Source organism: Cervus canadensis, chromosome 4 (genome assembly GCF_019320065.1).
Source record: "Cervus canadensis isolate Bull #8, Minnesota chromosome 4, ASM1932006v1, whole genome shotgun sequence".
Taxonomy (NCBI): domain Eukaryota; kingdom Metazoa; phylum Chordata; class Mammalia; order Artiodactyla; family Cervidae; genus Cervus; species Cervus canadensis.
In genome coordinates this window covers 57,097,405-57,121,490 of record NC_057389.1, presented here as the reverse complement: position 1 = coordinate 57,121,490, position 24,086 = coordinate 57,097,405, and the positions used below count along the sequence as shown (strand labels likewise).

Below are 24,086 nucleotides of genomic sequence, written 5' to 3'. Positions count from 1 at the left end.
CTTCACTGCTTTGGCTTCTAGTATCAGGATGATAGTTACTACATGCTGAGTTTTTATTGTCCACTGAACTAAATGCTTACCTTTATATTCCAAAATAAACTTTGCAACTATCATATGAAGAAAGTGATATTCCCAGTTTATAAATGAGGAAACTGAAGCTTAGAGACCTTATATAACATGCACAGAGTTGTACATCTAGTAATAATGAAGCCAGGGTTTGAGTCAGGTTTCTTGGAATATAAAACCCATGCTTATAACTACTACTCTGCAGCTGTTACAGTGGCCCTCTTCCCCATCCTATTGGATACTTCGTTGTTCCAGATCATCAGCTCTGATTTCCCTTATTACTGCCCCAGCTGGAACTGACCATTTCTTCCTCCTTCTGGGTTCCCATGTTGTCCATATATAACTCCCTGTTAAATAGCATCTTTAGTACGTTACTGTATTTATTTGATTATCTGTCTTAGGAGCAGGAATCATGTCATTTATTTTTATGTTCCCTGTATGTAGTAGAATGTCTGGCACATAGTAGGTACTTATTAAATGTTGAATTTAATAAGCCAATGTATCTTGAATAATATATGTGTAGTGTTTAATATGCTCAGATTACTTGTTAGCCTAAGACAATGTAATGGATTTTATATTTTTGTGGAGAGTAAGAGATAAACTGACCTTAATAATAAAAATGGTAATATTAGTAGTAATAATAACAGCTAATACTTGTTGAGTGATTACCATGTGTTAAGTAAGTACTGCTGTGCAGTTTTAGATATAGTGTCTTGCTTAATCATCAATAACCCTGTGATGTGGTTACTACTATTATCCTTATTTTATAAGCTGAGGAAAATGAGGCTAAGAGCGGTAAAACGAGTTAGCTAACCTAAGATGGCACTGTCAACAGTTGGCTAGTGTTTTAAGACTCCTTGCTCTTAGTCATTATGTTCTCCTCCCATTATTGGTATGAATTGGAAGTTTATGGGTGTTTGAGGCTCTTTTTAACTTACTCAAATCAAGTATTTGGAGTGTTTGATGCTTATTTTTTATTTAGGGTAATGAGCAGAAGCCAGGACTTTTCCCTAACCTCAGTCTTACCCATTTATTATGATAGGGCAGATACAATGTTTCTACTTTCAACATTAAGATTTTCTTGGACTTAATTGCCAGGTTCTTCATTCCTTGTGACTTTCCTAATGAGTATGTGAGCAATCTTCTCTTTTTTAAAAAACCTATTGTGGCACAAATTTTGTTATATATTTGTTTGTTAGAAATAATGTAGTTGTAGCTACCAGAAATAATTAAATAAAAGCATACTTTGTCTGCCTAAGAACTCTAGCAGAGAGGAGTTGTGGCTTGATAATCTATTACATTTAAAGATTTTTTTCCTGGCATTGCTCTTATTGTTAAACTTCGACATTATGATGCTTGTAGATTCTCTGTTTAGTACGTATTAGGTTAGTATGTAATTGTTTTAGTCGTACTGCATTGTTTAGAACAGTCGCTTAATACAGTTTAGTCTAGTGAAAAGGGTATGAGCTTTGGAGTCTGAAGTACATGGCTTCAGATCTGCACATGGTTATGTCATCTTGGGTAAGTCTCTTTACCTTTTCTGAATTTCAGTTAAAATGAAGATGTTAATCTACTTCATTGAGTAGTAAAGATGATTGAGTGGAATAATATATGGAAAATGCACTTAATGGCAGCTATTATTTCCTTTCCTTTCTCCCATGTTTAGAAACTTTAAAAAATAATAGATTCAGTATTAAAGCTATGGTTTAGAAATGAAGTTTTTGTGGTTGACTGGAGTGGAGTACTATCTGCCTGCAATGCAGGAGATGCAGCAGGAGCCTCTGGTTCGATCTCTGGGTGGGAAAGATCCCCAGAGAAGGAAGTGGCAATTCATTCCAATATTCTTGCCTAGCAGGTCCATGGGGTTGCAGAGAGTTGGACACGACTGAGCAACTAAATAACAACAATCACCACAAAAGTGGAGTTAATTTTCTTCAGCTTTAACTGAGAATTAGGAAAAACCTGATGGTTCTCTCTTGTGCTTATTGAAGTTAATTAACTTCAGAAATCCCAAGATAACATTCATGTTTTTTTGAGAAGAGGACTGTGGATCTAAAGTTTTTGTGGCAGGGAGGATGGCCTTTTCATTCCATTATTTCCAGTGTTGCTGATTATATTGGGCCTTACAGTATTAGCAAAACTCTTTGCTAAATTTGTCATTATTTGGTCTCAAATTGCAACTGTATTACCTTTTCCTTTTGAATGGATCTTGGAGCATGTTTGTGGTGAATGTGACTGTTTGGAGTACCACCTTTTTTGCAAAAAAAGAATTACTGTGTCCTTCAATAATTATCTCTGGGAATGCTGACCCGTCCTTTTTGCTGCTCCAAGTAGAAACAAGAATTAAGCCACCTGCATTCTAAAATTGGTGTGATTCTGACTTAGTTGAGGGCTTACTTTGGGTGGGAAAAGGTAAGACATGTTTATCTCTCCAGATACAAACTAAACAAGAGAGAAGTAATAGCAAATACATTTAAACATATATATAATATTTTGGATGTTTAAATGTTTTATTTAGCTTTTCATTTTTAATGATCAAATCTGAATATCTTAAGGAAGCTTTATTTTTAAAGATTTGTAAGAAGAGTTACTGAAAAATAAAGATTTAGCCCCTTCCCTTGAGCTTTCTCATAGCTCTGGTGGGAATTCATGGGATTGATGATTGTTCTGGGATTGCCAGAAGCAATATTTGTGACTACTAATATTTCAGTATGTAACTCAAAAAACAAATGTATTTAACATGTTAAAAATAAAAATTTAATAATTAGTTTATAAGTGAAAAGGCATTTGTTGGTATTCTTTGTTTGCTTTTTGCATGGTATGACCATATAGCTAGAGAATATAGAAACAGAAATGTTATGTACATGTTTTATGATAGAATGTTTTTTACTAACCTATTTTCTCTATTAACTAGCCCTCACTATTTCCATAAATGTAGCCTTAGAGAAGGTAACAAATGTACAGGTGAGATTTTATTTTGCTGTCATATGACTTAAATCATATTAATATTATTGAAGGTGTTAATTTTAGTACTACTTACTTTACTTGATAGAAATTGTACTTTTTTGTTGTTTGTTTTTTTGGTGGAAGCGAGTTTTGGCCAAATCGTAGCTTAGGCTAATTAATGGTTTTTTTCTAATTAGATTTTGGCCAGGGTTGCTGGGTTTTATTTTAGGTGATAATAGCTGAGTCTGTGGTTATTCTCCCTAGTAACGATTGCCATCCAGTGGCTTATTTTTGAAATGTTATATGGGACAAAATGTTTATTCCACTCTTTTCTCTTCTTGCTGTTTAGTTGCTCAGTTGTGTCCAACTGTTTGCAACCCATGGACTGTATGTAGCCTGCCAGGCTCTCCTGAGATTTCCCAGGCAAGAATACTAGAGTTGTTTAAATTCTAGATGAAGCTAAAAACTGGACATATTTTTTAGAAAAAGGGAAGGATAAAAAAGACTTTTGATGAGGAAAACCTCAAGAGTTTGTCTTTAGCATTTTAGATGAGATAGTGTTGTCACAGTGTTAGTCAATGAGTTGTGTCCGATTCTTTGTGACCCCATGGACTGTAGCCTGCCAGGCTCCTCTGTCCATAGATTTCTCCAGGCAAGACTACTGGAGTGGGTTGTCATTTCCTTTTCCAGGGGATCTTCCTGACCCAGGGATTGAACCCAGGTCTCCTGCATTGCAGGCAGATTCTTTACTGTCTGAACCACCAGAGATGCCCATAAGGAGAAAAACCTATATGTAAGGAAAAAACATGTAGTTTTTTGTGGGCCAGATTTTCTCACATCCTTTTTCTTCCACCTTTTATTTTTGTACCTAATCAGAAGTTGGAAAAGAAATCTGCCATGTGGGGAGGGACGCGGGAGGGGGGATCGGGATGGGGAACACATGTAAATCCATGGCTGATTCATGTCAATGTATGGCAAAAACCACTACAATATTGTAAAGTAATTAGCCTCCAACTAATAAAAATAAATAAAAAAATAAAACACACACACAAAAGAAATCTGCCATGTTTAAGACTTGAAATAAACTTTTTTGCCATTACTAAAAACAATACCACTGTAGGTTGATGTATTATGTTTGCTGCTTAGTGTAGCTGCTGGATAGGGGTGAGCTTTCTAACTATCTTTAGGCAATAAAGAAATTTCTGTGATCCTTTAGCTGTATGTGATCCATACGCTGTGTGTTTCTTCTTCATCATTTGCATAATGAAGACTAATTTCATTAGATATATCATTACTTTGAACTTATCTATTATTTAGACAGTTTTTGGTGTTACATCATTGAGCCTTTATGTTAAACATATGGTATTGGTCTTTCTTTTTTTCATTTATGGTATTGGTCTTAATTAACATTTCCATGTTTCTGAAAATGGTTTCCATCTTGACTGGCCAGATACATTTTGAGGTAATGCTGTTGCAGTTTGCATTGCAACAGTATGTGCTTCAGCAGGTTTGTCAAGTAAGATATTTATGAACTGCCAAAAGCAGTCCTCCAAATAGTCCCAAAGTAATGGGCATAACTGGATATTTTATCCTTTTACTGATCCCATGTTAAGACAGGCTTTTGTTTTTTTTATTGAAGTTTAAAAAAAATTGGCTGTGCTGGGTCTTTGATGCAGCACACAGACTCTTGTTGCTTCACCTGGTCTTTCTCTAGTTGTGGCAAGTAGGGGCTGCCCTCCAGGTGTGGTGCACTGGCGGCTTCCCTTGCTATGGGGCACAGGCTCCAGGGTGTGAGGGCTTTAGTAGTGGGAGCACTCGGGCTCAGTAGTTGCAGCGCATGGGCTCAGTTGCCCCTCAGCATGTGGTATCCTAGTTCCCCGACCTGGGATTGAACCCGTGTCCTCTGCCTTGGCCGGTGGATTTTTAACCCCTGGACCACCATGGAAATCCTGAGACAATTAAGATTTTACAGAGGGTAGGACAGAAAAGTATGAGAATTGAGTACCTTTTGGCACAAATGTATTCAAGTCATTTATATGTCTAGTTATGTATAACTCATTCTGGGAACTTAAGATTTTCCCCACAAGTGTTACAGATATTTAAAATTTGATCTTTTGGGTCAGAAGCTAAATATAAAATGTCTAAAACTATGTTTAAAAATTTAAGTGAATTCTAACTAGGAAAAAAAAATGTAATTATGTGAGGTGATAGATGTTAACTTATTGTGGTAATAATTTCATAGTATATACTGTTAGTGGTCATTCCCATTCCTCTTTTGCCAGCTCTTCAGGAAACCACTAAAAATCTTTCTGTCTCTGTGGGTTTGCCTGTGCTGGACATTTCATATAAGCAGATTTGTACAATATGTAACTTTTTGCATCTGACTTTGTTCATGCTAAGCACATGAACTTGGCTGAATAAAATTCCATTGTATGGATATTATTATTTTGTTTATCAGTTTACTGGTTAACATATGGGTTGTTTCCACTTTTTGTTTACTATGCCTAATGCAACTATGAATGTTTGTGTACAAACTTTTGTATGAACATGTATATTTCAGTCTTCTTAGGTGTATACATAGAAGTGGAATTGCTAGGTCATTTGGTAATTCTGTGTTTAATTTTTGAAGAACTGCCAAACAGTGTCCCACAGGCACTTCATCATTTTTGCTTCTACTAACAATGTACAAAGGACCTTTTATTTTTGAGAGTGGATCATTTGTCACTTTTTAAATGCATCTTCAAGTCCATTTTTTAATTTCATTCCCTTACTCCCCAGCTACTTGTCTGACCACCTGTGCAATTCTGTGCAGCCTTCAAAGCCTAGCTCAGATTCTGCAAAGTCTTCTTAGAGTACTGGGGCTGGAAGTGATTTCGCTCTCTTTAATGCATATAGTTTGACCATTTATTTCTCTTGGAGGCCTTTTGTGACAGTTGTTGGTGTCTTTGACATTTCTTCTACCATATTTTTGTATTCTCATAGTAGTTTGTATAAAACAAGACTTCAGTAAATATTGGAGAATGAATGGGAGAAAATTGGAAATCCTTATCTTGGATTTTTAAAATGTTACATGATGTAATCTGTATTTATCTTTGTAATATGTGTAATGGTGTATGAGACCGTTGCTTTTATAAAATAGACATATTAGCATCTAAATACTGATTTTAATAAATTTCAGAATTTGTAATGGTTTTAACTATCCTTACAACTGCAGGTGTATGTATCTAAAAATATGTAATAATTTCTTGTGCTTGCAACAAGCTCTTTCTTGTATGAGCAGTTACCTTTCAAATCATTTGAAAACTGATAGTATACATTGATCTGTTGGCTTTGATCTAGAATGACATCTTTGTCTGTAATTACATATTAAAGAAGCTGTATTAAAAAAAAAAACCACAGTACATGGCTCAGTGTTATTGGATATGATGTTAAAGATTTACTTTATTTAAAGCACATCATTGGATAATAAAATATATCAACATCATTTTAACTTTACTATCTTTATTAGGATATCTTTATTTGGTATCCATTGTGAAAACTGATCACCAACTAGTCAAATATTCCAAATAATGTAATCCAAATACTATGGTACTTTGTTTATGAATTTGGCAGGTAGTATCTATTGCTTAATGTCTAAGAGTCACATGGCCTGTGTTTGAAATGTGACTTTGCCATTTATTAGCTATGCAGCCTTGAAGAAGTACTTAACCCTTCTGTTCCTGTTTTTCTGTCTACAAGTATGTTAACCTGCCTGGTTAGACATATTTACATATTATAGACATATAGAGGTATGTAAATATGTATTCATGATTATATATGCATGAGTACTCATATGATCTTCTTTGCATACATATACGTACATACTTTTTGCAAAATAAAGATTGTAGTCTTAAATCTTGTGGTTTTCGCCTAATTTTATTACTTGTACTATTAAACATGCTTCAAAAATATTATTCTTAATGAATGCATAGTGGTCCATCCTGTGAATGTACAAAATGTACTTACCAAATCCCCTATTGTAGTTTTTTTAACTTAATTTTTGGAATTTTAGTTAATGCTGCAATGAACATCCCTGTGCATTTTTTTTCTTGCATTCAGATAAGTTTTTAAAGATGGAAGTGTTATTCGCTCAGTCGTGTCCGATTCTTTGCGATCCCATGGACTGCAGGCCCCCAGGCTCCTCTGTCCATGGGATTTCCCAGGCAAGAATACCGGAGGGGGTTGCTGTTTGCTCCTTCGGACTATCTTCCCGACCCAGGGATTGAACTCAGGTCTCCCGCATTGTGGGCGGATTCTTTTTCTTTTTTTGACTGTGCTGGGTCTTTGATGCTGTACAGGCTTTTATCTAGTTGTGGGCGAGTGGGGGCTACTCGCTAGCTGGCGCGGGCTTGGACTTCCCATTGTGGTGGCTTCTTTTGTTGTAGAACATGGACTCTAGAGCACGCAGCTTCCTTTGTTGTGGCTTGCATGCTCTAGAGCACAGGCTCTAGTTAGTTGTGGCGAAAGGGTTTAGTTGCTCTACAGCATGTGGGATCTTCCCAGACCAGGGATTAAACCCATGTTTCCAGCACTGGCAGGCGGATTCTTTATCACTGAGCCACCAGGGAAGCCCAGGTGAATTCTTAGAGATTTCTTTAAATGAAATTACTGGATCAGAGAAGTGCTTTTGAAAGTATTTTGATTTATTTTTCCAAATTGCTTCCCAAAAAGGTTGTACATATTTTATTTGGTAAGAAAATTTACAATTAATTTAAAATTATAGGGTTGCATGTTTATTTTTATAAGTTAATTTTACTTATGCTATTCATTCAACAAAGTTGTATTGAATAACTACCATATACAAGATATTCATAGGCTCAGAGGATAGAGCAGTGAACAAATGGCTATGATTCCTAACCTAATAAAGTTTTCCTGTCTAGAGCACTTAAGATATTTGACAGTGGATTAAATATTCTTTTCTTTAGTGTAAGAGTCAGAATTGACTATATTGATTGGAAGAGAGGAGAAACTATACCTCAATGACCTGTTTATGCTATCTAGTCGTTTTACTATCTATTCCTGTATATGTCTTCCTAGGGGCTGTGTTGATGTACTTGTTTCATTTTAAAAATGCTGCTTTTCAGGCTCTGTAGTGGGCACAGAGGATTCATTGCTCTCCAGGAAACTTGAATCTGGTGTGTCTGAAGATAAGCAGATAGTCAGGAGGCTCCCTCAAAGTCTGTCCCCATAATCTCCTGTTTTTGCAGTAATTTATTTGGTTATGTTTAAATTCCAAATCAGAAGTCCTATGACCTTCAATTGTAGTATTCTAACTATATTAAGATCAGCTTTATGAATATTGCATCTTTAATTCATCAACAGGTTGAATCATTTATTTTGGACCAAGAAGATTTGGATAACCCAGTGCTTAAAACAACATCAGAGATATTCTTATCAAGCACTGCAGAAGGAGCAGACTTACGCACCGTGGATCCAGAGACACAGGCACGACTAGAAGCCTTGCTGGAAGCAGCAGGTACTTTATTTTTTCTTTTCTCTTTCTCATTTCTTTAAAAGACTCCAGAGAACTCCCTGGTGGTCATGGTTGGGACTCCACACTTCCACGGCCAAGGGCCCAGATTCCATTCCTGGTGGGGGAGCTAAGATCCTGTGAGCAGCAAAAAAAACAACAACAACAAGATTCCATATCTATTCAAAGTTATACAAGATTATCACCAAATTATATACTATATAAAGTTTGAAGTCTGTAAAACTTAGGGTTTTTAAAAAATTTCCTAAAGAAAATGTTCACATTTTATGTTTAAAAAATTCTTGCTTGAAAGTTCTCAGTGAGTGATTTCTAGGCTCAGCTCTAACTTTTTTTAAAATTGAAATATAGTTGATTTATAGTGTTGTGTTAGCTTCAGGTATACAGCAAACTGATTCAGTCATACATATATATGTATTCTTTTCCATTATGGTTTACTGCATGACACTGAATATAGTTCCCTGCTATACAATAACACCAGCATTTTTAAAGTATTAGATAAGTAGCTAGTTATTAAGGAAAACTTGTTACCAGTTACACTGTAAAATTAAAATGTATAAGGTAAATTGAATCCATCAAATTATGAGTCTTTTAGCTGATTTTAGGGAACTGTGCACTTGATTACTGACTTTAGTCTGTAACTTAATTGTAGGTTGCTTTTTTTTACTTAGAAGACATTTAAATAAAAATTGAACACAAAATTGAACCAGAATTTACCAAATGGTGTCAATTTTGAAGCAACAGAAAACTCTGTGATAAGCATGCTTTCTCAAAGTAATATATACTTCTTTAATAAATAACTATTTTATATTCTAAAGCCTTCTCACAATTTGCCTAACAAAATTTCCATCACATTGTAATGAAAGCCTTTCATTTCCTAAAATTGTTTTAAGAGGGAGTTTATCTTTTTCTAATCTTTGTATATTGCTTTTGAGATATGTTTACTTTGTATGATGTTTCCTTCTTCTACTGTTGTTGTTCAGTCGCTCAGTTGTGTCTGACTCTTTGCGACTCCATGGACTGCAGTACGCCAGGCTTCCATGTCCTTCACTATCTCTTGGAGTTTGCTCAGACTCATGTCCATTGAGTCAATGATGCCATCCAACCTCATCCCTATGTTTATTTATTTAGTGTAAAGATGTGTGTACATTACAAATACATAAGAATTTAATCTAGAAAAATTTACAGTTTTTTTTTTCTTTTCTTTTGGCTCCACTCTTTGTTGTGGCTCCTAGGCTCTTCATTGCTGCATTCGGGCTTCTGTCTTGTTGTGAAACAAGGGCTCTAGAGTACTTGGGCTTGATAGTTGTGGTACCCTGCATGTGGGATCTTAGTCCCCCCACCAGGGATCAAACTCTCATCCCGTGTGTTGTAAGGCAGATTCTTAACTGCTGGATCATCAGGGAAGTCCTATCAAATGTTTTTTAAAATGTACTTTTGAAGCCCTGTCCAAGTCATATGCTTAATGAATACTTTCTTTTTGTGCATTAGTATTTTCATTTGTTTTTTTGGACATTTCATGAGCCTATAACATTTAAGAGGAATTTTTAGACTTATGTTTATTTAATTATGAGAATGTATTAAATTTTACTAGACTTGTAAAGATAAGATTTTTTTCCTTATAAGTATATTTAATTTTTTTTTAAATTTTTTAATGAAGAATAATTGCTTCACAGATTTTGTAAACATCAACATGAATCAGTCATAGGTATACATATGTCCCCTCCTTCTTGGACCTCCCTATCATTTCCCTCCCCATCCCACCCCTCTAGTTTGATATAGAGCCCCTGTTTGAGTTCCCTGAGACATACAGCAAATTACCATTGGCTATGTGTTTTAAATATGGTAATTTAAGTTTTCATGTTATTCTCTCCATGCATCCCACCCTCTCCTTCCTCTCCTCACCCTATGTCAATAAGTCTGTTCTCTATGTCTGTTTCTTCATTGCTGCCCTCCAAATAAATTCATCTGTACCATCTTTCTAGATTCCATATATATGTATTAATATAAGATATTTATTTTTCTTTTTCTGACTTACTTCACTCTGTATAATAGGCTCTAGGTTCATCCACCTCATTAGAACTGACTCAGATGCCTTCCTTTTCATGGTTAAGTAATATTCCATTGTGTATATGTACCACAACTTCTTTATCCATTTATCTGTTATCTGGACATCTAGGTTGCTTCCATGTTCTCACTATTGTAAATAGTGCTTCAGTGAACATTGGGGTACAACTTTCTTTTCAATTTTGGTTTCCTCAGGGCATGCCTAGGAGTGGGAATGCTCAGTCATATGGTGGTTTTATTACTAGTTTTTAAGGAATTGCCATACCATCTTCCATAGTGGCTGAATCAATTTACATTCCCACCAACAGTGCAAGAGGGTTCCCTTTTCTCCACACTCTCTCCAGCATTTATTGTATGTAGACTTTTTGATGATGGCCATCCTGACCAGTGTGGGGTGATATCTCATTGTAATTTTGATTTGCATTTCTCTAATAATGAGCAATGTTGAGCCTCTTTTCATGTGTTTGTTAGCCATCTACCTGTATATCTTCTTTGGAGAAATGTCTGTTTAGGTCTTTTTCCTACTCGTTAATTGGGTTGTTTGTTTTTCTGGTATTCAGCTGTATGAGCTGCTCGTATATTTTGGAAATCAATCCTTTATCAGTTTTCATTTGCTATTATTGTCTCTCATGCTAAGGGATGTCTTTTCACCTTGTTTATAGTTTCCTTTGCTATGCAAAAGCTTTTAAGTTTAATTAGGTCCCACTTGTTGACTTTTGTTTTTATTTCCATTGCTCTAGGATGTGGGTCACAGAGACTCTTGCTTTGATTTATGTCATCCAGTGTTCTGCCTATGTTTTCCTCTAAGAGTTTTATAGTTTCTGGTCTTACATGTAGGTTTAAAATTATGAAACGCTTCATGAATTTGCACGTCATCCCTGCGCAAGGGCCATGCTAATCTTTTCTGTTTTGTTCCAATTTTAGTATATGTGCTGCTGAAGTGAGCCCTAAAGACAGAATTCTTGACACTATTTTAACTGAAAAAAAAAAAGTTGAAAATATTTTTTACTTTAAGGTTCTTTGAGATTTAAAAAAACAATAGAATTAAGGCCATTTCAAGAAGAATTTTTAAAAATTCTTTTCTAAATTACAAATGTCATAGATAATACAAAATCACATGGATCAGAGCCTTGTATAACTCAATGAAACTATGAGCCATGCCGTGTGGGGCCACCCAAGACAGATGGGTCATGGTGGAGAGTTCTGACAAAATGTGGTCCACTGGAGAAGGGAATGGCAGACCACTTCAGTAGTCTTGCCTTGAGAACCCCATGAACAGTATGAAAAGGCAAAAAGATAGAACACTGAAAGATAAACTCTGCAGGTCGGTAGGTGCCCAATATGCCACTGGAGATCAGTGTAGAAATAACTGCAGAAAGAATGAAGAGACGGAACCAAAGCAAAAACAACACCCAGTTGTGGGTGTGACTGGTGATGGAAGCAGGGTCTGATGCTATAAAGAGCAATATTCCATAGGAACCTGGAATGTTAGGTCCATGAAATCAAGGCAAATTGGAAATGGTCAAACAGATGACAAGAGTGAACATCGACATTTTAGGAAATCAGCGAACTGAAATGGACTGGAATGGGTGAATTTAACTCAGATGACCATTATATCTACTACTGTGGACAAGAATCCCTTAGAAGAAATGGAGTAGCCATCATAGTCAAAAAAAGAGTCCGAAATGTAGTACTTGGACCCAATCTCAAAAACGACACAATGATCTCTGTTCATTTCCAAGGCAAACCATTCAATATCACGGTAATCCAAGTCTATGCCCCAACCAGTAATGCTGACGAAGCTGAAGTTGAATGGTACTATGAAGACCTACAAGACATTCTAGAACTAACACCCCAAAAAGGTGTCCTTTTCATTATAGGGGACTGGAATGTAAAAGTAGGAAGTCAAGAAACAATTGGAGTAACAGGCACATTTGGCTTTGGAGTACAGAATGAAGTAGGACAAAAGCTAATAGAGTTTTGCCAAGAGAATGCACTGGTCATAGCAAACACCCTCTTCCAACAACACAAGAGAAGACTCTACACATGGACATCATCAGATGGTCAATACTGAAATCAGATTGATTATATTCTTTGCAGCCAAAGATGGAGAAGCTGTATACAGTCAGCAAAAACAAGACCAGGAACTGACTGTGGCTCAGATCATGAATTACTTATTGCCCAATTCAGACTTAAAGTGAAGAAACTAGGGAAAACCACTAGACCATTCAGGTATGACCTAAATCAAATCCCTAATGATTATACAGTGGAAGTGAGAAATAGATTTAAGGGACTATATCTGATAGACAGAGTGCCTGATGAACTATGGACGGAGGTTTGTGACACTGTACAGGAGACAGGGATCAAGACCATCCCCAAGAAAAAGAAATGCAGAAAAGCAAGATGTCTGTCTGAGGAGGCCTTACCAGTAGCCATGAAAAGAAGAGAAGTGAAATGCAAAGGAGAAAAGGAAAAATATAGCTATTTGAATGCAGAGTTCCAAAGAATAGCAAGGAGAGATAAGAAAGCCTTCCTCAGTGATCAGTGCAAAGAAATAGAGGAAAACAATAGAATGGGAAAGACTAGAGATCTCGTCAAGAAAATTAGAGCTACCAAGGGAACATTTCATGCAAATATGGGCTCAATAAAGGACAGAAATGGTATGGACCTAACGGAAGCAGAAGATATTAAGAAGAGGTGGCAGGAATACAAAAAAGAACTGTACAAAGAAGATGTTCACAACCCAGATAATCACGATGGTGTGATCACTCACCTAGAGCCAGACATCCTGGAATGTGAAGTCAAGTGGGCCTTAGGAAGCATCACTACAAACAAAGCTAGTGGAGGTGATGGAATTCCAGTTGAGCTATTTCAAATCCAAAAAGATGATGCTGTGAAAGTTCTGCACTCAATATGCCAGCAAATTTGGAAAACTCAGCAGTGGCCACAGGACTGGAAAAGTTCAGTTTTCATTCCACCCCAAAGAAAGGCCATGCCAAAGAATGTTCAAACTACTGCACAATTGCCCTCGTCTCACACGCTAGTAAAGTAATGCTCAAAATTCTCCAAGCCAGGCGCCAACAATACGAGAACTGTGAATTTCCAGATGTTTAAGCTTGATTTAGAAAAGGCAGAGGAACCAGAGATCAAGTTGCCAACGTCCGCTGGATCATCGAAAAAGCAAGAGAGTTCCAGAAAAACATCTACTTCTGCTTTATTGACTATGCCAAAGCCTTTGACTGTGTGGATCACAATAAACTGTGGAAGATTCTGAAAGAGATGGGAATACCAGACAACCTGACCTGCCTCTTGAAAAATCTGTATGTAGGTCAGGAAGCAGCAGTTAGAGCTGGGCATGGAATAACAGACTGGTTCCAAACAGGAAAAGGAGTACGTCAAGGCTGTATATTGTCACCTTGCTTATTTAACATGATGCAGAGTACATGATGAGAAACCTGGGCTGGAGGTAGCACAAGCTGGAATCAAGATTGTTGGGAGAAATGTCAATAACCTCAGATATGCAGATGACACCATCCTTATGGCAGAAAGTGAAGAACTAAAGAGAATCTTGATGAAAGTGAAAGAGGAGAGTGAAAAAGTTGGCTTAAAGCTCAACATTCAGAAAACAAAGATCATGGTATCCAGTCCCATCCATTCATGGCAAATAGATGGGGAAACAGTGGCAACAGTGGCAGACTTTATTTTTTGGGGCTCCAAAATCACTACAGATGGTGACTATAGCCATAAAATTAAAAGACGCTTACTCCTTGGAAGGAAAGTTATGACCAACCTAGACAGCATATTAAAAAGCAGAGATATTATCTTGCCAACAAAGGTCTGTCTCATCAAGGCTATGGTTTTTCCAGAAGTCATGTATGGATGTGAGAATTGGACTGTAAAGAAAGTTGAGTGCCGAAGAATTGATGCTTTTGAACTGTTGTGTTGGAGAAGATTCTTGAGAATCCCTTGGACTGCAGGGAGATACAACCAGTTCATCCTAAAGGAAATCAGTCCTGGGTGTTCACTGGAAGGACTGATGCTGAAGCTGAAACTCCAGTATTTTGGCCACCTGACGCGAAGAGCTGACTCATTTGAAAAGACCCTGGTGCTAGGAAAGATTGAAGGCAGGAGGAGAAGGGAATGACAGAGGATGAGGTGGTTGGATGGCATCACCGACTCAATGGACATGAGTTTGAGTAAACTCTGGGAGTTGGTGATGGACGGGGAGGCCGGGTTTGCTGCAGTCCATGGGTTGCAAAGAGTAGGACACGACTGAGCGACTGAACTGAACTGACTGAAAACACAATGAGATGTATTAATTTGATTGTAAAGGTTTACATATACTTGTCAAGATTTACATATACTTTCAGACTTTCACTTGTAGTTATATAAATACACATGTATATTTGAATATACATGATTTTTTTTAAGTTAAATAGGTTCATATTAACAAATCATAATTTTCCTTTTTTCACTTTCCTTTTTTGGACTTCCCTGGTGGCTCAGATGGTAAAGCGTCTGCCTGCAATGCAGGAGACCCGTGTTCGATCCCTGGGTCAGGAAGATCCCCTGGAGAAGGAAATGGTAATCCACTCCAGTATTCTTGCCTGGAAAATCCCATGGATGGAGGAGCTTGGTAGGCTATAGTCCATGGGGTCACAAATAGTCGGACACGACTGAGCGACTTCACTTTTTTTCACTTAATTTATTGTGTTCATCCTTCTATCCAGATTGATATTTTTAGGTTATTTCCAATTTTTTTATATCACAAATACTGCTATAGTTTATATATATCCATATATCTATATATCCATATATATCTATAACTTTTCTTGCTTGTACAAGTATCTTCATAGGACAGAGTTTTAGAAAGTGATACTGCTAGGTCAGGATATTTTTGCATTCAAAATTTTGATAACTTATCAATAGAAATCTCAAGTTTATGTTACTGTACCTTCCTATCAACTGTTTGAAAGGGCCTCACACCTTTGTTCTTTTGGTCAATTTCATAGTTTGTGTTCAGTCAATATTATCAACAAGTTGTGTGGTAGTTCTTTATAAATGATATAAATTAATTGTGTGTTAATTTTTCCAGTTTTTATTTTGCCTTAATTTTATTTATGGTGCCTTTAATTATATAGAAATTTTTATTGAAAATAAACATGTTTAATATCACATTTACTAATTTTTTACTTTATAGCTTTCGTGATTTGGTCTCATGGCTAGAAAATCCTCCTTAACATCAGCAATAGAAGAATACTACATAGTATAATAGTACTTTTCAGATTTCATTTAAGTCTACCTGGTTTTTATTTTTGTAAATGGTATGAATTTGAGATCTTACCTAATTTTCAAATAGCCAACTTCTGAATAGTGTTTAGGAAATAAGCTCTCTTATCTCCATTGATTTGAAGTGTCACCTTTGTCATATATTGAGCTCACAAATAATCCAGGATCTTGGGGGCTCTATTATATATCCTTGATAGAATTATTTTTCTGTGCAGGTGTCATACTACCATACTGTTGTAACTGGATAGCATCACAATGTCTATTTTTTCTCTTACAGTGCAATTTTTCCCTTTTTTTTTGTTCTATAAATTTTTATTGGCTATTTTCCTCTCATTTTCAGCAGTAACAGGTGGTGATATCCACAAAGTTTTCTGTTACTGATTCTTCACTGAATCTAGAGAGAAAGATTTATTGGCAGCCTAGACCAACCAGATTGTGAGCTCTGTAAGGACAGGAGCTAGGTTTTATTCCTTTCTGTCTGGCACGTTTAAAAGCACATAATAAATGTAAAATATGATAATTTATTTTAATTTACCATGTTTACCCAGAAAATGGTTCTAGGTGGGTGTTCAATCAAAGGAAGAAACTTTGGGTTGCATTGTTTGTTGTAATATTAAAGAATATCTCCTTCACTACTGCTAAGAATATCAATAGATAGATAGGGTCTTATACTCTAGATCTGATGCTGTAATTATACTTTGATAGAAATCTCATCCATTTTTTTACAGTAAGCATTAAGTTATATTTGGAGTTAGGTAGAGGACAAATTAGTATTATGTGAATTGTAAAGATGAAAAGACTAAAACATAGGTAGTTATGAATGGCCTTTTGACATTAGTGGCAAAATTGAAATTGTCAGCCTTACACATGCATTTTGCCCTAGATAATAGTGTTTAGAAATGTAATTACAATTTATACATTTATGCTTCTTCTTCCCCTGCACCATCTAATTGATGCATACTGAAGGAATTGGCAAATTGTCAACTGCTGATGGTAAAGCCTTTGCAGATCCTGAGGTACTCCGAAGACTGACATCCTCAGTAAGTTGTGCACTGGATGAAGCTGCCGCTGCACTGACACGGATGAGGGCGGAAAACAGTCACAATGCAGGACAAGTAGACACGTATGTGTTTAATGACTTCTGCTGAGTATTCAATTCTATATCTGATTTTCATTTCTAATGAAATTACTTACTCCAAAGGTTATAGTTGAAACTCTAAACTGACCACCTGAGTAATAATAAATGAAATGGGTTGCTAATGCAGTAATCTAGGTCCTTGCTACTCAAACATGGTGCTTGGAACTAGCAGCATCAGCATCACCTGAGAACTTATTAGAAATGTAGAATTTCAGACTTGGATCTACTGAATCAGAATCTACATTTTAACAAGAAACATGGGCTGTTTGTATGCACATTAAGGTTAGAGATTCACTGATTTTGTTATTCATTCTGCAGTAAAAATTTTATTTAGATTTTCATCTTCTATTACCTCTACTCACCTCACTATTACCGAGTAAAATTTTAAATTTAAAATAAATACGTCTTTGGGAATCATTACATTAGTTTAAAAACTTGGGCATCTAATGCTTTATACAGTTTACTTAAAACTTAATATGACATGACAATATGTTAGGACATTTTGAAAGATAAAAATGACAGCTGTTTTCACATTTACTTACTGCTTTCTGGCTTGGTGCACATACATGAAAAATTAGTATGCAAATAAATGTTCAGATAATTTTTTTCTTACAATATCAGCATTTTTCTTTGTATGACTAACTGTATATATTTAATACAATTCATTATCATAGGACCTTGAGTTTTTCTGTGTTGGTTTGTTTTCAGTCGCAGTCTGGCAGAAGCTTGTTCCGATGGGGATGTGAATGCTGTTCGTAAACTGCTAGATGAAGGCAGAAGTGTAAATGAACATACTGAAGAAGGAGAAAGCCTGCTGTGTTTGGCTTGTTCAGCTGGGTATTATGAATTAGCACAAGTAAGCAGAAGTAATCTCTAGTGATCAGAATTGTGGAAGGTTTTGATGTTTTATATATTTTTTATCATTAATGAAAAATCATCATTAGAGACCAAGGTCTTTCCTTTTTGGCAGTAGGTTGAATAGAAACTGATACATAATTAATTTTTGTTCTCTGTGCATGTACTTGGCATGGTCCATTTTTTCTGCCACTTACTCAAAAATAGTCCTAGTGAATGAGAGACACATAGGGAAAAAAAGGAAAAAAATGAGATAATATTAATGAGATAATATTAATAATAGTAAATTTTAAACTTGCCATTAGAAATAATATACAACTATAATGGAAAATGTTGATTTACTTTCATTCCATCTGGATTATCCCAATTCTTTTTAGTTTGATTTTTTTCTGTTAGATCAATATTGGGAAATAGCCATGTGTTTACCAGTTAGCTTCTGTCTTGTGAATAGGTTTGCTATTCTCTTGCTAGATAATCCTAAGCATAATACAATTTTTTTGACCGTAGCAGTTAAATTTTATAATTGGATGGTTATGTGATTACCTGTTTTACTTAAAGATTAATATGTAATGGTAATGTAAAATATAATGTCTAACCAGTGTTTTGAGCAGTGAACACTAGCATATTTTCCCCAAAGGTTATTATTTTTATTTTTACTTGTCTCCATTCTAAAAGAGTATCTTCCCAGATTCAGTATAATAGTACCTAGAGTACTATTAATTGGAAGAATTGACAGTTTCTCTCTGTGTGCCTATGTGTTTTAAAGGTATTGCTTGCTATGCATGCTAATGTTGAAGACAGAGGGAATAAAGGAGATATAACTCCCCTAATGGCGGCATCCAGTGGAGGTTATTTAGATATTGTGAAATTGTTACTTCTTCATGATGCAGATGTCAACTCACAGTCTGCAACAGGTATGTCGAAAATGATGTGTTCATTTGAGGATAATAAATTGATATGAATAACTATAACCTGAGAGATAAAAATTTGATTCCTAGGGACAGTTGGTTGTAAATATACAGAAAAATCGTAGCCATTGTTTAGAATCTCTGAGCAAAATACAGATTAATTTGTTATCTTCAGAAGTCTTTGGAATGCTCTTACATTCTGTTTGATCAGTATTGACAGTTTTTCTGCTGGGGACAATTTCTTTGCCACAATGATATATAATGTTTAAAGAGGCAGATTTATGAACTGTATCTTTCACAATTCTTTGTCTCATTTAAATACCAACTACCTTGTATATATTAACCTGAGAGTCAAAACCTTATAGTTTTTTATGTCAAGTGTACAGAATGCATTTACTAATCAGGTATTTTCCTGACAACATAAAAACTACTCTAGTAAGGTTCTTTATAACTCTTGGTCATATGTCTTGAGTTGCAGTAAATATACGTTTAGTAATGAGATTCTTTAATCTCAAGCAAGCACATGGTTTAAAAAACAGTTTCAATAATGAAAGCATATCAGTGTTCCATTAAGTGACATTTGAGTATATGTTAGCATACTTAAATAAATGTTAAATGCAACCTAAATTAATATCCTTAATGTCTGAGACTGTTAAACAGTTGAATTCTGAACAACTTTGGTTTTAAAATGATAGTTTTCTTGCTGAACTTTTAAAACAGTCTTCTTCAGTCTCATACTATTGGGTAGTTAAACCATTTCCCTACTCCCTTTAATAATAAAAGTCCTCAAAACAAATCAGGAAAGAAATAAGTGGCAGATCAAAGAATAATGACCTTTAAAATAAATTTTTATTTTGAAGGAGTTAACTTAAGCTGAGGGAGATTTACTTCTGTCTCTTTGGGTTCTCATAAATGTAGGCTAAACATATATTTCAGAAAGAAAATGTATCTAGAACAATGAATTGTCTTATGAATAAATGTATAAAGATAAAGAAGAGGTAAAAGAAAATTAAGAAATGAATACACATAGAAAATGTTAAGTGTTTCTGAGTTGTATAGTGTTGTAAGAAAAAGCAATACTTTGAGTGATGTATTAGAATATTTTATTTTAAAATATATTGAAGTAATTTTTCAAGATGACGGTCTTATTTTACAAGCTAAGGAAATATGAAGGAGAGGTAAATTGGCCCATTTATAATAAACCTTTTAATTAGTATTAAAATTCAGATGATGCTTCTAACCAATACAATGAAAAACTTGAGATAATAAATCTAGTGGTTTATGTAAGGTCATTGAAGTGATAGAACTAGAGCAATAGTATAGTAGGAATTGTATCAGTTTTATCATATTTTTAATTTCTTTTTGTTAGGCAACACTGCATTAACTTATGCCTGTGCTGGAGGATTTGTTGATATTGTGAAAGTGCTACTTAATGAAGGCGCAAATATAGAAGATCATAATGAAAATGGACATACCCCCTTAATGGAAGCAGCCAGTGCAGGTCATGTGGAAGTTGCAAGAGTTCTTCTAGATCATGGGGCAGGCATCAACACTCACTCTAATGAATTCAAAGAAAGTGCTCTTACACTTGCATGCTACAAAGGTATTCTATAAATGTATATATGTTTTATAGAGTTTTTTCATAGTAACTTTGAATATTTAAATATTTGGATACTGAGTATGAGTTAATTTTGTATTGCTTATGCTTTCCCTGTGCTATAAAATTATCTAGCTTCTAAGACATTATATAGAAAGTCCATTTTAGCCTGTATTTCCTATAGTATAGTTTCATAGTATATGTTTTCTTATTATTTTAATTCAAAATTTACTCAACTAGCTGTAAAGTCAACAAGAATTCTTAGCACAGACTTAGAGGGTTTCATTCTTTAATAACTTTTGTTTTATATGATTTTTCCGATCTTTATTTCAAAAATAATACACACTCAAATAATAATAGTCACATGATATATAAATCCTAAAAAACAGAATAGTGTAAAGAAATTTTACAATAACATATAATGTTACCATCTAAATATTTAAAAAGCATATAAACAATATTTTAGTATAGTTACTTCCAGTGTGTTTTTTAGGTATATTTATAAACAAATGTATACACACTTGACTCTTAAAACATGGGTTTGAACTGCGCAGGTTCACTTACATATGGATTTTTTTCAATAAGTATGTACTGTAGTACTAAACAGTTCAAAGCTGGTTGAATCCTCGGATATGGAACCATGGATACAGAGGGCCAACTGTGATGTGGATTTTTGACTGTACCCTAACCCTCCACATTGTCCACAGGTCAAAATGTATATATACATTTTAAAAACTAAATGGCCATACTCTAACACTATTTTATAGTCTGCTTATTTTATTTAGCAATACATCACGAACACTTCCCCATCTTAATAAGTATTTTTGTAGTACAACTTTTGATATTCACATGGTATTTCACTCTTTTAATTAGGGGTAGATTTGGCTGCTTTCATTACAAAACCTAAATTAATAGTGATTTGAACAAAAGAGAAGCTTATTCTCATTTATATAAAACAATTCTGGGAATTCTCTGACAGTCCAGTGGTTAGGACTCCATGCTTTCACTGCCGAATGCCAAGTTCGATCCCTGGTGGGAGAGCTAGGATCCTGCAAGCAGCGTGGATTAAAAAAAATTTAAAAAGTTACAAAAATAGGCTATCTAGAACTAAAAAGGCAGTTCCATTTTTATTAAGATATCAGCATTCTGGTTTTCTGCTCCACCATCCTAGTATGTGGTTTCTATTTTCAAGGTTACCTATTATCTATGCTCAAAGATGGTAGCTAGGGCTCCAGCAATCCATATTGTAGGAAGGATGCAGAGGGTAAGGGCAAAATGAGGAATGCCTTCCAACTTAGTAAGCTACCCTTAAGGAGTCTTCCTGGAAGTTCTGCCTTGTAAGTCCCTCCTGCATCTCATTGGCTACACATAGCAGCAAGGGAGGCTGGAAAATGTAGTCTTTTAGTCAGGCATGTTGCCACTGAGTTGAAATCAGGATGAAAATGAAAGAATGGATATTGGGTAGGGAATTAGCAATCTCTGCCAAATACATCAAATGGATGCACCATAATTGCCTATTGTTGGACACTTGAATTGTTCCCAGTTTTTCACTATTATTAAAAACACTGTGATAACATCCTTGTGCAGACATCTTTGCCTAATCTCTGATTATTTCCTTAGGATAAATTCCTGGAAGTGGAATTGCTGGGTCAAAGGGTATGGACATTTTTAAGGCTTTTGATACATATTGCCAAATTGCCTTCTAGAAAGGTTGAACCAATTTACACTCCCACCAGCAGTGTTTGAGAGTGCCCTTTACCCCACCCTACACCCTCACCAACACTGGGTATTATCATTCTTTTTAATATTTGCCATTTTGATAGTAAAAAAATGGTGTCTCATTTTAATTTGCATTTGTTTAGTAGGAAGGTTTAATATATTTTTCATCAGTTTAATATTCATTTTCATTTCTTTTTTTTGAATTGCCATTTCATGTCCTTCATCCATTTTTCTACTGGAGTGTTTGTCTTTTTCTTATTGACTATTAAGGCTTTTTGTATACTAAATGTGTCAAGAAGGTTGAAATTATTTTAAATGGAGTTTTCTGTGCCTGCTCATTGCCACAGTGAGTTTATGGTTATTATTTTAAAGCTTTTTTTCTGAAAAATATGATCCAAACATACTTTACTTGGCATTCTGTTTTATTTCAGTGTTTTGATTTATAGTTTATATAGATTAAAGTATAAGTATTACCATTTTATTGCTTTACCTAGCTTGAATTAATGTGCTTTGGACTAATTTGATCTTTAAAACCTAGATAAGACCTTGATGAGAGCCTGCTTACTATTTTGGATTGGCTTTGTAAAATTGTTGTTGATTTATTGAATGCAAAATAAGTTCTCTTATAAATTTTTGTATAGACATCTGAAAGAAAAATATTTCCAATTTTAATACTTATATATTAAATTGATAGTTCTTGAGAAATATAGTTTTAAAATTTGTTTTCTTCTTTTTTTAAGGCCATTTGGACATGGTTCGCTTTCTGCTTGATGCTGGTGCAGATCAAGAGCACAAAACAGATGAGATGCACACTGCCTTAATGGAGGCTTGCATGGTAATTTTAAATTGCACTTGAGATTATATGGGACGAAAGGGTCATATATGTATTTAAGCCTTTGAGAATTACTACTATTTTTTGGAAAAATTATTATGAGATGGTGAAGAATCTGAAAATTTTGTACATTTTTAGGAACTGAAAGGGATGTGTGCAGTGTTTAGCTTTTCATAGTAAATCTACTGATGTAGGAAATCATACAAAAGGCAAGCTTAGCTGTGTTATTTCCAGCACACTCATGTACTTTTATTTTCTTCCCAACTGTTTCATCATGGTAAAATACACATATCATAAATATAATTAAGAGGATTACCACCACCATACTGTTTTCCATGGCAGTATATCTTCTAGAGAAATGTCTATTCAAATCCTTTGTCATTCTTGAATTAGCTTGTTTTTGGTTGATGAGTATTAGAAGTTCTTTATATTGTCTGGATCTTAATTCCTTATCAGATATATGATAAATATTTTCTCTCATTTCATGGACTGCCCTTTTACTCTGTTCATAGTGTCCTTTTGTACACAAAAGTTGTGCTTTTGTTGGTTTTTTTTTTTTCATTTATTTTTATTAGTTGAAGGCTAATTACTTTACATTATTTATTTTTTCATGGTTTGTTTTTCAAAAGTCCATTTCATCTATTTTTGTTGTTGTTTCCTGTGCCTTTGATACCATATCCAAGAAGTCATTGCCAAATCCAGTTTCATGAAGCATTAGTCCTGTGTTTTCTTCTAAAAGTTTTATAGTTTTAGCTCTTTTATTTAGGTTTTTAATCCATTTTGAGTGAATTTTTGTATATGGTATTAGGTTAAGTGTTAAATTTCATGCTTATGCATGTGACTATCTGGTTTTCCCAGCATCGAAGTTAGAAAGAATGACTTTTCCCATTTGAATCATCTTGACACTCTTATCAAAAATTATTTGATTATACATGCAAGGTTTATTTCTAGTCTCTCTATTCTGTTTCACTGGCCTGTATGTTTGTCTTTAAGTCAGAACCACAAAGCTGTAATTATTGTAGCTTTGTTTAAGTTTTGACATCAGGAAGTATGAGTCTTCCAGCTTTGTTTTTCTTTTTCAAGTTGGTTTTGGCTATTCAGGGTTCCTTTAGATTACGTATGAACTTAATGATGAGTCTTGT

At 34.9% G+C, this 24,086-nt stretch overlaps 1 protein-coding gene and 1 non-coding gene across 7 annotated transcripts in view; one reads left to right on the top strand and one right to left on the bottom strand.

The window, feature by feature from the left end:
* The window catches only part of LOC122439823 (ankyrin repeat and KH domain-containing protein 1), a 104,807-nt gene that overhangs the window by 17,242 nt on the left and 63,479 nt on the right, over positions 1 to 24,086 (top strand). For all 6 annotated transcript variants that reach the window (XM_043465301.1, XM_043465302.1, XM_043465300.1 and 3 more), the window contains exons 2-7: positions 8,374 to 8,527; positions 16,862 to 17,018; positions 17,742 to 17,889; positions 18,655 to 18,802; positions 20,166 to 20,399; positions 22,853 to 22,947. In XM_043465301.1, coding sequence (XP_043321236.1) covers positions 8,374 to 8,527; positions 16,862 to 17,018; positions 17,742 to 17,889; positions 18,655 to 18,802; positions 20,166 to 20,399; positions 22,853 to 22,947 — 936 coding nt within the window. The remainder of the gene's footprint in view (positions 1 to 8,373; positions 8,528 to 16,861; positions 17,019 to 17,741; positions 17,890 to 18,654; positions 18,803 to 20,165; positions 20,400 to 22,852; positions 22,948 to 24,086) is intronic.
* LOC122441092 lies at positions 11,448 to 11,554 on the bottom strand. The gene has a single exon (XR_006269235.1). It is a non-coding gene; the product is annotated as a U6 spliceosomal RNA (small nuclear RNA).